This window comes from Anas platyrhynchos, chromosome 1 (genome assembly GCF_047663525.1).
Source record: "Anas platyrhynchos isolate ZD024472 breed Pekin duck chromosome 1, IASCAAS_PekinDuck_T2T, whole genome shotgun sequence".
NCBI lineage: Eukaryota > Metazoa > Chordata > Aves > Anseriformes > Anatidae > Anas > Anas platyrhynchos.
In genome coordinates, this window is record NC_092587.1 from 153203819 (window position 1) to 153220680 (window position 16862).

At 42.7% G+C, this 16862-nt stretch overlaps 1 protein-coding gene and 1 long non-coding RNA gene across 2 annotated transcripts; one reads left to right on the forward strand and one right to left on the reverse strand.

The window, feature by feature from the left end:
* Nucleotides 1-1681: 1681 nt before the first annotated feature.
* On the reverse strand, nucleotides 1682-8687 carry LOC119715667 (uncharacterized). The gene is made up of 4 exons (XR_005262955.2): nucleotides 8573-8687; nucleotides 4368-4467; nucleotides 2843-2938; nucleotides 1682-2706 (listed from the first exon to the last, which is right to left on the reverse strand). It is a non-coding gene; the product is annotated as an uncharacterized lncRNA (long non-coding RNA).
* On the forward strand, nucleotides 7652-16396 carry LOC101801945 (2-oxoglutarate receptor 1). The gene is made up of 3 exons (XM_013108875.5): nucleotides 7652-8369; nucleotides 11271-13119; nucleotides 13684-16396. The coding sequence occupies exon 2, from the start codon at nucleotides 11286-11288 to the stop codon at nucleotides 12315-12317; it is 1032 nt and encodes a 343-aa protein (XP_012964329.2). The 5' UTR covers nucleotides 7652-8369; nucleotides 11271-11285; the 3' UTR covers nucleotides 12318-13119; nucleotides 13684-16396.
* Nucleotides 16397-16862: the final 466 nt, after the last annotated feature.

The following is a 16862-nucleotide window of genomic DNA, read 5'->3' on the forward strand; positions in this document are numbered from 1 at the left end:
CCAAGAGATGTCAGCCATTACTGCAACTTCCACGCATCTCTAAAAAAGTGGTCTTTTCTATGAGATACACCAAGAGCTGTCAGCCCTGTGAGAGCATCTGGTATTTTTGTTCAGGAAACTTGGTTTGTACTAACTAAGGGGGAAAAAAAAAAAAAAAAAAAAAAAAAAAAGGACAAAATAACACATGTGCTCACATAGTTTACGACTTTACAGGCATTTTACTCCTGTCTGGGCACAGGTCCAGTCTCCCAATATACTAAAGGGGACTCTGAACAAGTTATTCAAAAATAAGTCAGGCATAGCAACGCACACAATTGTAATATGAATTCCTCTGTAGCTTTTAAAAAGCTACAGACATTGGTGCTTGGGACATAAGTGCAAGGAGTAGTTGCACAGCTGCCAGGTGAGTCTTGAGAGCTCCCGAGCAGAGGGGAGTGTGGAATTTGCCCTCATAGCCCAGGATGGCAACCTTTCACTGCAAGACATTACCCTATCAAAGGTAGCAGGGCAGTTTTGGTTTGCTTTATGCGTATAACATGGATGGCAAAGAATTTCTCCTCCAGCCCTGCAGTACCCAAATTTATAAAGTTCTCACTGGCTTCTGGATCAAGATGGCAAGTCTTTGAGGAGACAAGTGGTTCTGCACAACTCAGCAGTCCCCAAACACACATTTCCTTGAGTGTGCTCAAGGAAAATAATAAAAAAGTGTAACAACAAAAAAAACTCACAGGAATATACCTTTCTTTAGAGATTCAGAACAAGGTGTGGGCACAACAGAAAACCATAGGGTTTCCCATGTAGATATCTTCTTACCCAAAAGTAAAAGTTTTCACCCAGTAACAATTATGACCAGCAGGCACTTTTTTTTCCCCTCCCCATACACACTTTCATAAAGGATTCTGTCTTCCAGCAGAGAAACAGATCTCTATATGTTAGGCAAGAGTGACATCTGCTGTTCATCACGAAGAGCAGAGCTGATGTACAGTTGTCCCACTGACCCCCTCCTGGTTTTTAAGGATATGAGTGCAGGTAGGCTCTGCACATTTCTGCTCTCAGGTCTTCAGCCCTCATTGCCAATTACAACGAGAGAGAGTCAGTATTTTAGTAAATGTCAGTAAATCATCCACACTTCAGATTGTTGAATGGAAATGACATCTGGAGCTGTTAGTACCAAAGTTAGGACATTTATGTATAAAGAACACTTCTAGCAAATCAAAATCAACAAAGCAAGAAGGCAGAAGCTCTCTGGGGCTGCAGATACAACCAGCCAGACCAGGCCTCCTTCATTTTGAGAAGTCCACAGAGGATGGGAAGCTGGGCTGACAAATCAAGCTCAAGTCAAAAACACAATTTGCACAGCAAGGCTTTTTGATACTGAACACCTATGACCTAATCTGTTAACACAGGTCTCAAAGCTCCCCCACCAGGACATTTGTGTGCTCCTAGCCTTGTGCCACAACGCAATACGAAAATGCAGGCCTCCAAGAAAGCATTCTTGGTGAACAGACAATTGATAAAAGTTTATCAGAAATTAAACGAAACATTAGAAAAATGTTTCAAACCACACAGACAATTTAATAATTTTGTGAGACAAATTTCTGTTTAAATCCAGGCTGAGTGAATACTAGGGGTATCCAAATATGCATGTATGTACGCAGCCATACATGTCTAAATCCTAAGTAAATAAAGAGGACTATAAAGGTCTGCACTACCTTGAGGACTAATAAAACTAAAGAATTAAGCAATTTCACAGAACTTCATCTCTGCAGTCTTGATGACTCCTGGGAAATAAAGAGCGTACAGTTGAGACTGGTTGGTAAACAGGGCTCCCTAGCTGTGGGAAAGGGTTGGCTAAGGTCTAGTGTAGTTTTGTCGTATTGTGATTTGTCTTCCTTGCAACAAGAAGAAACTGGTTGCTCTTGAAATTTTGGATCTTTGATCTTACCCTTGTCTTTTACAGCTTGCAGTCTTCATAGGATTGTAAAATTCTAGGACCCATCAGGTTGAAAGGGACTTCAGAAGGTCTCTAGTACAATTCCCTGTCCAGAGAAGTGTCAGCACTGATTTCTGGCCAGGTTGCTCAGAGCTGTGTCCAGCTGTGACTTGAAAACCTCCAAGGATGGCACCTGCACATCCTTGCAGGGCAGCCTCCCCAGTGCCTATCTTTAAGGAGAAAAGGTTTCTCATTATATTCCCTTACTGTGCTCTGCAAATTCTTCTTCCCACAGAGTTTGACTGGATGACATTTTTGGTTTTGAACTGCAAGAAGTCAGCAACAGAGGGAATAAGGGAAAACACAGCTCTTTGTGAACACCAGCAGCGTGCCCGTGGGCCAGCCAAGCACGCAATCTGCAGATGCCAGCACACTGACTCAGGCACTGTTTAGGATTGAGAAATGCTTGACAAGAGGTGACCACCACACCTAGACCTTTACCATCATTTGCTCTTCACTGAGTATGCTCGGTGTTTGGGTAACTGGCTTCTGTGTTGGACAAGTGCATCATATGCAAGAGTTTCATTCCTGTCCTCCTGCCAGAGGACATAAGGGCAAATGTGATCCATAGCAATACTTGCCTTCTTGAGCTTCCTGAGCCTCATCTTCCTCACTTCCCAGCCAGCTCCATGCCTCAGTTCCCTGCCCCTCTGCTTGCCGCCACGCTCTCCTTCTTGCCCTGGTCTTGTTTTGCCTAAACAGGACCTCTGCAGCTGAAGAAAAGCAATAGGGTGCTTCCCTATCGAGAACTGTGCGAGTAGGCAACTGACACCACAACCCAATAAAGGGAAGGGGAATGAGGAAATAACTTCACAGTGAGCTGCAGAATGATCTGCCAGTAACACCCACCCTGAAAGATAAGAGAAATCCTCAGCAGGGTGTAGCACAAACAATGAAGGAGAGGGAATTCCTCAATGTCATAGGAGAGGTTGAAAAAAATAAACCCTTGAAAATTGAAATGAAAGAAGAGAATTAAACTCAGAAGCATGAACTTTTAGTTAAGACACAGTCAGTGCCCAAGTGGGATATATGAGGTAACCCATCCCTGAAATATGTTCTGCAGTAGTGGCCTAATTTGCCATAGCACTACAATCCCACCGATCTTAAATAAAGAAAAAGTGCTACAAATAAAGCACACCAAAGACTAATGTACCAATTACTCATCTTGTCATGCAAGCTTCCACAGGTATTTCTGGCATTATTTATTTTCACTCCAGTAAACAGCTTTAAAACACATGGGAAAATAGGTCGAGAAGGGGTGTACATCTTTGGAGTACACATGTCTGGCTTACAAGGCTGCCATGCCCAGGAAGGGTGTGGATCCATCCAGCATGCATCTATCTGCCCTGCTATGTCCTGCAGGCACACCACTTCTCCCATGGGGAGAAACATGTCATACCAAGAGAAAAAACAGAGGCACTGGCATCAAGTTTTGGCAGTCTGGTGCTCCACTGAGTGCAGGAAGGAAGCATACAGTGGACAAAAGGGGGATGTATGGTCAGAAGAATGGGTGGTGTAGGTGCTGGAGTGGCAAAAATTGCCACAGAGCAGCTTGCAGCAGAGCTTTTACAAGAGAGCTGCAATCTGGCAATTTTATGCAGAGCCAAAGGAAAAGGAAAGTTTTGCCCAAGGGAAAAGCTGTGGATGTGAACAAAAATTTACAAGTGCGTTGGGCGTGTTTTTAAATCACCTTGATAACAAAATCAATGAACACATTTTAGTGGAAGGCCTTTAAAATATCTCCAATGAAAGTATGAAAATTCTTTGTTGGAAAAAGAGACAGAGGGGGCCAACACAGGAGGAAGGATGCATGCAGCCAGTGAAGTCAGGAGGAGAGATTTATTAGAAGAATCAATGGCAATTAATATCCAACCTTTATTAATGCCCAGAACACTTCTGAAAATTTCCCTCTCAGTCAACATGAAATATTGCAAGATAGATAAATAACATCTGTGAAGCCTTCAGGTAAAAGGAACTCCCTTGCCACTCTTCCACACCTCCTCTCCCCCCAAAAATAAATAAATAATCATGGCTATTTCAAAGGAATTCAAAATTCTTGTAACAGGACAAAAATAATTAATAACTGTATATAGGGAAATTGCACGTTGGATCATGTGGATTTCATGTATAAATATATGCTAAAGAAAATCTAAATTTGAGCAAAGGATCCAAGCTAACTAAATTATTAAACAAAACAACAACAAAAAAAAACTTTTCACAGAGAAACAATTAGATTTTCCTGGAAGAGACAGCAGGTGATCCCTGATATTTTATGGGAGCAGGAGGCGACGGATGATGACAGGATCACCTTAAGCAATTTCACCATGGCATGTTTTGGACACAAGATGAAGGCAATGTAGCTCAGCGTACATACCTGAAAAGCAGGAGAGATGCTTTGACAAGGCCTGTGTTATGGGGGCTTTCCTCACTGGCACTGCATGACAGAGGTTGCAATGCTACATGATTTCACTGTTCTGTGAGATAAAAGTGGGCAGAATAATTCATTCCTCACTGTTGCTGATGCAGCGGCAGAATAATTTTTTTGATCCCTTGACTCCGTTCATTGTGATCTGTCTTCCCTCTGCCTTTCTCACCCTTGGCAGTGGTTTCCTAACAGAGGACAGCTATTTACATTCTGGTCTTCCTGCCATGGCAGGAAGACAAAGATTTTCTCAATTTCTGGGATTTTTGAGAGGACAGGCATACAATAGCCATCTCTCCTTTTCTCCCTCCCTCTGGCAGGATGCCCACAGTCACCACTTGGCACTCTAGTCATAGAAATAAGAAATATGAATTCAGTGGATGAAGGGACAGAGAGCCCCCAAACACAGGGAGGATTTCCTGACTGCTGCAGGAGCACACTAGGGCTTGTGGGGTCAAGAGAGTAAAAGAGGCCACCTCTGACACCTCTCTGCAGTATCCTATGGTGTGGCTGACAGTATCCCAAGGCAGAGCTGACTTGTGCTTGCACACCAGGGATGCCTGGGATTTCTGGAAGTCTGGTATCACAGGAAGAGACATGGCTCCAACCACAGTGCCCAAGATGCAGAAATATGGGATGAAGGTTAGAGGGCCTCATGCTCTACCTAACAAAGCTGATAGGAAGGAAAAAGAATAGGCTAGAGAAGCTCAGGTGTATGGTGGGATGATCTAAAGCTGCCTAATAAGGAAGATATATGAAAGGTGATTGGGTTACAATGTTTATATCCTTCAACAAAAAACAATACAGCCGTTGCTAAATGGCCTACTTATAGCAGATATAGGCATGAAGGTAAAAGTCTGAAAGCAGAAGCTAGAGAGAGTCATATAAAAATCTAAGCACTTGATTTCAACTGTGGGCATGATTCACCATTAGAACAATCTATCAAAAGAATAAGAGGATTTTCCTTCTCTCTCCAAATCAAGATTGCCTTTTATTAAAAACAAACAAAAAATCAACAAAAAAGAAACAAGCAAACACCCACGCTGCCAAACAGAAGTTACTGGAAATTCTAAGCAAAAACTGATGGCAATGGGTATATATAAGACTCAGATTGTGTTTTCTAGAGTTTCTTCTATCCTCGGAAACCTGTGAAACTCTCCCATGAATTTACATGATGGTATCATGTCACCCTGCTCTGCAACTGTACCAATATTTATGCACAAAACTCTTGATGTTGATTTAAAAATTCCAATAGTTGAAGAATCGACCATATTACTAAGAGGATTTGTTTTAGCAGCTAGCCACCCTCACCAAGAAATACTTGTGCTTTGCTGTCAGCCTGTATTGGCACTGCTCTAACTACACCCATGCCAGGAGTCTCTTCCCATGGATGTGAGCATGGCTGTCATCCATTCCTGTTTAAAACTGCTTTTGTATAAACCTACCAGAGCAAATCCCTAAAGCCTCAAAAGTCTCTCTAGATATGCCACATCTCCCACTCATTCCCAAAGCTCTTTTCCAGCTCCTCACAAGTTTTCAAAATCTCCCTGAAGTACAAACACTAAGCTTGAAATACAGTATTCAAGAAGTGATCCAGTTGAATATAGCTTGAATCATAATGCTACAGCAATTCCCACTCTTACTCAAATATACCATACAAGAAGAGACAAAATATCAAAAATCAAAATATCAATCAATTAATGAAAAAATAAAAATACTGAGCAATGAACTTGGCATCCTTTATCTATTATATAAATTTATATATATATATATATATATAATCTTAATAAAGCATAGAAAGTCCTTTATCTGTATGTGTAGGGATACAGAGAACAGTCCTGAGAACATTGAACTGCATGCCCCTGGTGTCTCCCTGAGTCCCCTTTGCAAAGTGCATATTTGCATTTTACAAAATAGTTTCCATGATATATAGTAATGAAATTACTATCATGGATCAGCTAGTTACATAGTAAAAAGTGGTTTCAACTCTTTCTATAATAGAAGAACAATGCTGGTTCATAGGAACTCAGGGATATATTGACAACTGACAGTTTATTTCTGAACGTTTGTATTTAGGAATCCAAAATTAACATTCACATTCAGGACTGATGTGGCCAGACTTACACTAGAAAGAATAATGGAGTTATGTATGACCAGTAAGCTGAAAGTCATTCATGTGAAGGTATCATATACTGAAAGCATTGTATAAAGGTAAAGAAACAGGACAATTATGCAACCATTCAAAATGTAGTATTTGCTAAGTAATTTCAGCCCTGATTCACCATTACATTATGCAGTATGTAATTGCTCGTGCTTCCCAGTTCACATCTCTTATCACCATGAGAAAGTAAATAATAGCTTCAAATGAGCAATGCTTCCAGATCTGAAATTAAGCTCAATGTTGGAAAACATTCAAGATCTTTTCAGCCTCATCTAAACATTTCCCTCTCAAGATAATAACTTTCCTACCTGTTCACATAAGTTTGCAAATATTTAATTCAAAATCAAATCTGGAATGCTTAGACTTTTGAAAGTTTTTTTTCCTCCCCTTCAGGGAAAGGGAAAAAGAAAGAGAGAAATATGAAACTAGAGCAATGATCACTGCTTTAAACAAGATGACATTTGATGGAGCGCAGTTATTCCAAGAAACAAAAGCAATCTTAAAGTAAGGGGAAAGAGATCAAGCAAAATGTGTAAGTACTGACCCTGCAGGAAATGTCATAGTCTCAGGTAGCACCACACCAGAAAGATAAGTCATCCCATAAAATCTTTATCTCCTCCTACACTGTAATTACCCTGGCACTTCTGGGCAAGCCCATGCTCCTTTCAGTTCAACGTACAAGAAGTAAAACACTTGTCCTAGGGTGCCCTAGAGGTTGTGCCCTTCCTGCTTCTCAAAAGGGAGAAGAGATTTCTGATAACCCCTTCTTGAGGGTCGGCCACTACGTTAAGGGAAGTACACATCTTTCTTCTGCTTTATTGCCTGGATAGTTGGGACCTTTAACATGCTCCAGACCTCACAGCAGGCTGGATATTTTTGCAAACAATGAGACTTTGACTTCCTTCCTAGGCTTCTTTATTCCTCTGATAACGCCCTGGACAAGTCCTGCCAGCAGAAATGTCTATTACCCCTGTGGCATGGTTCTGGCAGGACAGCTGTCTGCTGGTCCTGCAATCCTTTTCCCCAGCACAGCCCTCCTCCAGCTGGGTTGCCCCCACAAGCATACCTGGAGCAACTACATGTGGTCTTGGACACCTCTCCCAGCTGCAAGATCCTGCTTGTGCCCAGCTTGCACAATCCCTGCTCTTCTCTCAGGTCCCTCCCTGCAGGAGAGGCAACTAATCCCACTGAGCTCCCAGGCTGGGGAACAAGAGCAGCTTCACCCTTTTTGGAAGGCCAGGGCTTGGTCCTGCTTTCAGCATCCACCAAGATCTCTTCTGGGTGTCTCCTGCCAGCTCAAACTCCTGCTCTCCCTCCTCTCCCCATATATCCCACCTATTCTGGGACCAGGGGAGCAGATACTCCTTCATGTGGGCTCTGCAGCACTGTTCCTTTTCTCCACCCAGGCTGCCTTCCTCCAAGAGGTCTGGAAGCACCCAAAACAAACCGCTCCAGCCACACCAGACAGGTTACAGGCAGTCCTGACTGATGTGCTCATAGGCTCAGGGCAGGTCCCTGCATTCTGTGCAGGCAGCAGAGGACAGCAGACATGGGGACGTGGCAGCCAGCTTGCACACAGGCATGAGGGGTCAGAACTGCCCATGCTGCCTTCACCTGGCAGAGACTGGGAACAGAGGCAGAGCTTTTCCACAACCCACCCCTTAGCCAGGGGGATTTGCAGACAGCCCCACTGCACCAGACCGATGCAGTTACAAGCATACTCTGCCAGCTGGAGTAGGATATTTAAGGACCCAGCTATGAAGAAAAGAAGAGGTCGTGCCGAGGATTTACAGGTAAAACATGTATTTTGATTTAAAAGCATGAACTTGGACAGAGGGCAGAGCAGAGGGAGACAAGCAAAGGGTTAGAGGGTGATGAAAGCATAGAACAAATTAAACTTATCTAGAATGCCTCCAAAGCTCAAGTGAAATCCACATACTCTTTCCATATGGAGGTACCTCACTGAGTTATACAGACCAAGGGAAGGAGGACTCACATCTTCATCCTTAAATATGTAATTTGTGACTTTCAGATCCCAGCCAGTGGAAGAGTCAAACAGCGTGAGCCAAATCCCATTTAATTTATTCAGCAACACATCTGTGTGAAATATAGTCCAATTACAGGCATTAGGTTACTTTGCCATGGCTGCAGCCATTTGGCTTTTATTTCCAGCAGGCTCTAATTAAATTATCACAATGCAGGAGCAGACAAGTTTCCCTTATACGTGACTGCAATTAAAGACATGCAATCACAACATTTTTTAAAGTGACTCCAATCAATTGGTTACAGTAAAGAGTACCACGTAACGGAGCAGTGGCTCCACTGTTAAGACTGAGAGAGAGTTTCTATTTCAATAATCTAGTTCCCTTTTATTTTGAGTTCTGCTCTTGGATAATTTATTTAAAGTTCATTATGTGTCTACAGCATATATCATTTGCCCTCAGCTTAGGCTGCAGAAGTCCCATTACAGCCAATTACTTAGTGTGATAAAATCTGCCACAGCACAAACTGCTGCTTAATTAGATTTAAGTTTTGTCTAAATTCTATTTGTAATTCAGACAGCAAAATAATAAGGCCAACAGCAAAGACTCGCTGTCTCCTCTCACCGGTCACTGGCAACCTGTTGTGTTGGGTGTAATCTCAGCACGGTTCGGAAATGATCTCCTGCAGTGCTTTTCTTGTAATACTTGTCCCCACCCTGGGTGTCCTTAACCAGCCTGGGGGTGGCCTGACCTGTGACGCAAACCTTTCCCTGTCAGATACCTCACCCATAGCAAAAGGGATGGCTCTGAAAACTGCTGGGGAGGTGGTCATTAGGGACTGCAGTGGCTGAGTGCTGTAATTGTGCCCTTTGATGGTTGTAGGTATTTGCCCTATGCGTTTGCAGCAGCAGCGCACTGCTAGGCAGGAAAAAAAAAAGCTGCTGACAAAATGTTAATCCTACAAATCCACAAAGAAAGCATAATGTTGCAGGGAGCAGCACCCAGCCATGCTCTTCAGCTCGGTTAATAGCTGTGCACTGTAAACACCGCAGGGTGTACAGGGCTCATGCTTCCTGGGGAGACAGCACGCCACAGCCTGCTGCTGCAGGATGGGGCCTTTACTGCTAATCTGGTTAAACATTAGCCATACCAGCTTCAGGCTGGTTTGGGGGACAATGGTGTCACTGCATTTCTTCAAATTGGCTTTCTTTTGTACATCACCCTCTCCTTCCCCTACACAGAGTGCATCTCTCTACTCAGGGTGTAACAGGGGCTCACAGACAGCACTGGCTTTGCTCACTTGTTCTTCTCACATGGCTGGATGGGGCTGGAATGCCAGCCTGGAAAGCACTAGTGTGGAAATTGCTTCAAACCTGAATTTGAGCCATGAATTTACCCAAACCTTCCCCTGCACTATCCCCCGCCATGAGAGGAGGTTTGAAGCTGCTTTGTTCTTTACAAACAAATGCCAATGTTTGGCATGCATCTCTTCAAGCTCCAGCTTCAGTTTTTAAAGAATTTTAAATGCATTTGAACCAAATGTTCCACACAAATTTGAATTAAAATCCTGCAATCTGTCTCTGTGAGATCTCACAAATGAATGAGGGTAGAAGTCACATACATAAAATTCAGGGTGGAATAAGTAATGGAAGTGATGATTAAGTAGGATCCCTTTTAATAGTCAAAGGCCAGAGTGATTTTAGGATGGGCACCATCCCGTAAGAGGTTGCCTACATCAGGAAATAATTACAGTAGAGATTTATTCAATTTTCTCCCATCTAAACATCTTTACAAGAAAACAGGCGTTCACACAAGTACATTTACTGGGCACAATATTAGTAGTTATTTCCTAGGTGCTTCAGTAGCCCTGTATTTTCTACTGGAGAGGTACTATGTAGTGGACTATCTTTACATCCCTTGAATCCTGCTCAAGTCCCAGAATGTATCTTCAAAATGGCTGCTTTGCTAGGTTGGATGTGTTTATTCTGATGTTTCAGAAAAATACTAAGACTACTGTCTAAGAAACACACCATTTATATATATATATATATATATTTAGGAATAGACATAGCAGCTAATGGAAAGCCTAAAAATATTGCAATTTCTTTGAGATATTAAACTTGTTAATGAATTAAAAAAAAAAAATATTTCTGTATCAGTTATTTTCAAGAAGTGGAAAGAAAAACATTACGTAACTACACAGTCAAAAAGAATATGCAAACATTTCAATATTTGCTCTGCTTTCCAGTTAATTAGCAAGGATGTGAATAGCTTTTACGGAGCAGTAACATTCTGGACATTCCTCTCTATGCTTCTGGTCAATGGCACACCACAAGCAGTCTTTCCTTCTGCTGCACTTGACCCCAAATGAGAACAGAAAGTGAACCCAGTGTACTGGGGAACACACACCACTTAGTGTGCTGCTGGGAGTCCTTCACATTTTAGCTATATTGTGCTTGTGCAGAGCCTCCCTTGAGAATACATATTTTAAAATAAAAATTGTATCTGTCTCTAAATAGCTATGAATAAAAGGTCTATATATCAGGATTATTTCTCACCAAAGAAGCAAGACCATTTCATACTCAATAAAGGCACTTAAAGAGTGGCAGTGATGGCAACTTGAAAGGAAAGACCTGGCTATTTGTTGGTTTTAATGGGCTAGTACAGGGTCTTACCCATCAGTGAACACTAACCATTTCTCTCTTCTTTAAGCATTAAGGAAAAAACATGAACACAACTGGTGAAAACTTAGCCAGCCCCACCTCCTGGCAGCCCACTACAGGTGATTTTCCCAACTGCACTGACGTGGAAGCTACTCTGAAGACTTTGTACCTCCCCATTATGTACAGCATCATCTTCCTGGTGGGCTTTCCAGGAAATGTCATCGCCATCTGTGTTTACAGCTTCAAGATGAGGCCTTGGAAGAGCAGCACCATCATCATGATGAACCTGGCACTCACAGACCTGCTGTACCTAACCAGCCTCCCCTTCCTCATACACTACTATGCCAGTGGGGAGCACTGGATCTTTGGTGAGTTCATGTGCAAGTTCATCCGCTTCGGCTTCCACTTCAACCTGTACAGCAGCATCCTCTTCCTCACGTGCTTCAGCATCTTCCGCTACATGGTGATTGTCCACCCGATGAAGTTCTTCCACGTCCAAAGGAAGCGTTGGACAGCGGTGGCCTGTGCAGCCATTTGGATGATCTCACTGGCAGCTGTCATCCCCGTCAACTTCTTGATCTCCTCAAAAGAGGAGGAAAACAGGTCCTTATGCCTTGACCTTACCAGCTCTGAAAACCTGGGCACAATCCGGTGGTATAACTGGCTGCTGACCAGCCTAGCCTTCTTCTTGCCCCTGCTGACGGTGACTCTGTGCTATGCATTCATTATTTGCACCTTGGCCACCGGGCTCCAGGCACGGGCTGGCTACAAACAGAAGGCTCGCCGGCTCGCCATTGTCCTCTTGGTGGTCTTCTATGTGTGCTTCCTCCCCTTCCATGTTTTTCGGATAGCTCGGCTTGAACTGCGGTTTTGTACGGCCAACTGCCACGTGGAGAAGCAAATCCATGCCGCCTATATCATCTCCCGGCCACTGGCTGCTCTCAACACGTGTGGTAACCTTCTCCTTTACGTCGTGATCGGAGGTGCCTTCCAGCAGGCCATCCTCTCTCTTTCAAGGTGCAAGTGGAGAAAATACATCCAGCGACCTGGCAGCAACAATTACACCAACAAGTCGGAAATCAACTTAAGGTTATGAAAGGGTCCCTTGGTGAGAATTCCAGGAAACTTGGGATTGCTTCGGTGCTGCAAAGCCCTGCATAGGCAGGTGTGCTGATAAGGCAGTGAGAATTGCAGCTGTTTTTTCACTCCATCTCCAATAGAGTGCTTGCCAGAAAAAGCTGTCTCAGGAGCAGGTTGATACTTACCTCTCTTAGCAACCAGAGAAAAGGGAGTGAAAAGAAAAATCTTAAGCCTCCTCAAAGGTAGAATTTTAAGTTACCCCATAGGACTGTTTCTAAAGTTATTTGGGAAATGCAGGATTCTCTTGCTTCAGGCTCTGTGGCTGGTTACAGAAATACAAGGAGCTTAGTTTGGGCAAGAGAACAACTTCCATTGATGTCAGTGCCATCACTGATGTAGTGTTTGCTTTGTTTATTAGAGCTGGAGTGAGATGCAGCAAATTGTCACGGTTGCTGAAACCACTGAATTACATAGTTAGAAACCAGCTAGATAATCATATGTTTTCAAATTAGATGAACCTTATGAACTTCAGCACAGGTCACTAAAGAACTGAATCACAAAATCTCAGTTGGCCCAGGGAAAGATGAGAGAGAAGTACCAAAGGAGGAAACATGGTCAATGTAAGAAAAGATATACAAGGAGACACATATATGGAGAAAATGGAGGAACAAGGAATTAAAAACAAAACAAAACAAACAAACAAACAAAAAACTCGGTCATGTTAATATCCACCTCAGAAAAATACTAGAACAAACAATCAGATGATAAGCCTACAGAAGATGAGTACATTTGACTACCAGCCAGTATGAGTCTACCAGGTATGTACAAAACCATATTAATCTGATTTCCTACTACAACACATTAGGAAAAGAAACATGTATCATAAATCTTGACTCCAGAAAGAGTTTTGACATTGTCTGAGGTGATACTCCTCTGTGTAAGCTAAGGAAAACAGTCTAGAGGATATTAGTGACTACTTTTGCTGGTTACAGAGCTGTAATCAGAGTGGTTTACTATCAAAGTAGAGGGAGCCACTCAGTGGGGATTTGACCAGTCTGTCCTAGGTTTAGGGATATTTAGTGTTTTCATTAGTGAGTTGGATGATGAAATAAGGTCTGTTTATCATATTTGCAGAAGACATGAAGCTGAGAGGAAAAAATTATGTTGACAAATTGCAACTATGGTCTGGAAAAGCACAGGATGCTACGAGGCAGTGACAGGTGCAATGTACTGCATTTAAGTAGAAATAATGAATTGTACAAACACTAAAGGAGTAAAAACTATTTAGGTAATGGTTTGGTAGAGAAAGTCCAACTGTTGCAGAGAATCTCAGGAGCTGACAGTTTCAGTGGGCTGACAGTGTTGCTGTTTTTCTGTTCCAGAAGAGGCAGATGCCATGCTGGGATGCATAAATAAGAATATAATGTGCAAGATGTGTGAAGCAGCCCTTACGCCCTCCTCAGCGTTGTTAACCTCTCAGCTGGAGCACTGCGTTGTTAACCTCTCAGCTGTAGCACTGTGTCTGGCCTTGGAGGCTGCCCTTCAGGGAAGACCAGCCGAGCAGAGCATGGTAAGGGCACCCAGAGGAATGACCAAAGAGGAAAGGAACTGGATGGAAAACCAAATGGTCTGAAAACACCCCAAGGGGGGAATATCAGGAAGGGCTTTCTCTTGGGGCAAGTTGATGAAGAACTGGAAAGGACAAAAGGAGCCTATGCTGCCAGGTGTCTGAAGGTTCAGGCTATTGAGGCATTTAGCAAGAGGAACACAAGATCACCCGACCTCCGGATGTCCCTTTTGGCCTCTAAGCTCTGCAATTAGGCATATGTTACTGGTAGAATCAGTGCTAGCGAAAGAAGTCATGCCAGGGGACATCCCTGGCACTGAAGGTTGTCCCACCACCCTGCTATGGCATGGGAGAGCCTGGGGCATGTGACTGGCCAGCAGCAGCCACCACACTCCCTAGCAAAGCCTGGTACCCACCATGGGTTAGCACCATTCCCCGCAGGCAGCGGTGTGTGGGTACCACATGTAAGTAGGTCAAAAAAATGATACTGTAATGTTTTTGCATGCCTTGTGGATATTTAAAAAAACACTTGATTTGGTAAAGACACGACCATCACGTACAAACAGTGAAACAGACCTTTTGACATGTTTTCTGTTTTGACATGTTTTCAGGTTGCCACTAGGTGGTGATCATTCATGGTCAACCTACCTGGTTTCACACATGCATGTCTGATTCAAAACCACAGTTTACACAAATATGATGATTCACATGAGAGAAGTCTTTTTTTTGATATAGATTCGTAGCATCCTACCGATCTGACATGGACAAAAAGTACAAACACACTGCATAAATTCTCTTCTCTTTCATATAAGTGAAAGCACAAGATGTGTCTACTACTTATACATGCACATCTAAAGCCTCTGAATGGGTTAAAATTATCTTTTTTTTTTTTTTTTTTTTTTTTTTTTTTTTTTTTTGATGGTCCTGAGCAAGGACCATCATTGTATTTTTAATTCTTCTTCTCAGAAGCTCTTCTTCTCAAGCCCACGCTGAGCTTATCACACACAGACAGAAACTTTTGAATAAAACTACACATACAACATAAAACAGGGTGGCTAAAGGTAAAAAGTGTGGAATGGAAGTGTTCAAGCTTTTTCATCTCTGCCAGCAACAAGAGTGACAGTCCCCCAGTTTCAGTGGCTTGGAGAGGGGCTGCTTTTCCATCTCCTCCTCATCTCTTTCCCTAACATTGCTGTAGGTTGGTTGCCTTCTGCCTGTCTCACCTACTGCCTCTCTTCATTCAATTGGGGCTAAACTAGATGATTTTAAAGTGCTGAAGCAGATTAGGGAATGCTCCTGGGAGCCATGGTTCATCGGTGGGGCAATAATATCCACTAGAAGAGCAGCTTGGCTCCATTACCTTGGCTGAATTTAAAAAAGGACAAAAGCTCAACCTTAGTGCAGGCATTTTTAATGAATTCAAGGTCTGCTCAGGTGCTCTGTGGGACTGAGAGATCATTATCTCATGTGACTCATTCATTTTGCTTACTGTGGAGGATGAGATCTCGATAGCTTCTAATTTTAGTAGCTGTAGGTTTACTGCTGAAACAAGGATAAGTGCTTCAATTGCAGTAAACAGGAGACACTTTCCAAACTCTGTATGCAGTGTGACAACAAAGCCACATAAATTAATATGCTATCGCAGGCTAATTCACAGCGTAGTTATGCTCCAGTAACCAGGTCTCTGTTAGAAATCTCTAGCATGTTTGTCTGCAAAGACAGTCGTGTCAGCTCAAGTACATGCCAGCCAGCTACCCTCTGCCAGGGACTGCAGAGTCCAAAAAAGAAACTTTGCAAGGTAAACTAGGTTCACACCTCTCAAAGAGATGTCAGTTCTGATGATGCTAACGAAGAAGTTATGGCATTGCTGACTGCTTTTGTAGACATGTCAAACCTTATTCTTCACAGTGACTCACTTAGTGTCAGAGACTGCAGCAGAGTAATTTTCTACCATTAATTGCCAGGAAAGGCAAACAGCATTTTTTACCTTTTCTGCCCACATCTTGTGTTCCTGTAAGAAGTGGAAGCAAAACTCAAACTCAGCTCATACTCAGACCTCCAAGATAGGAAAAAATACTGACTGCAACATTTCACGTAACAAAGAAACAAAACAATAACTTGCAAAACACGTCTGTGTCTTGTTCTAGGTGCTTTTCAAGCAACTCCAGTGCTCTGTGTCTGACTGAATGCCTAAAAAGAGAGTAGAGAATACCATATATGTTATCAGAATCAATAACCTGGTTAACAGTTAGTAGAGCAAAAAGCTACCATGACTTGATAATGGTTGACTATTGCAAGGTCTGTGTTGGGTGTTGATGTGAGACAAGGCTGCAGTTTTATCCTTGTGTAATGGTATGTGAGATTGGGCTGCTGTGATGTTAGCTGTGGAGTTTAACTCTACAGCAGTGATCCGCCACATGAAGGGAGGGTAGTGCCAGCCCCACCACTGAGTCATTTAGACCACAGACAGATGTTGTCATTTTGCTGATGAGGCTAAGCTGGCAGAATAAACTTGGAATGACTGCTTCCTTCTGTCACTGTTTTGTACTCTAACAATGCAGGTTGAATGAACCTAAACTTTGAAACCACAAACAAGAATTTGTATTCAATTGCTACCAACCCCAAAATGTATTTGCCTTTCCCTGCCAGCAGAATATGAGAAGAGATGTAAGGGAAAAAAATAAAATAAAAAATTGTTCTGTTCCCTTATCTTTCCTTCTTTCCTTGTGAAAGTAGAGGCATTTGGTGGTGTCAGCAAATGCCACTTGGATGCAAAGGCCACACAATTCAGTCTAGGAGGAACAGAAGTTTGCCCTAAAGAAGGTATATTGCGATGCTTGTTATCTGACTGGTAACTGGAAAAGATCAGTGTTTTCAACTAAAATATCTTTCTTGGTGCTCAAGACTCTTGTGTGCTGTAGTAGAGAGCAGAGCCAGTGAGACAACTTCTAATGCAGGAGAAAAAATGCATTCCTGCTTTAAGTCAGAGCTGTA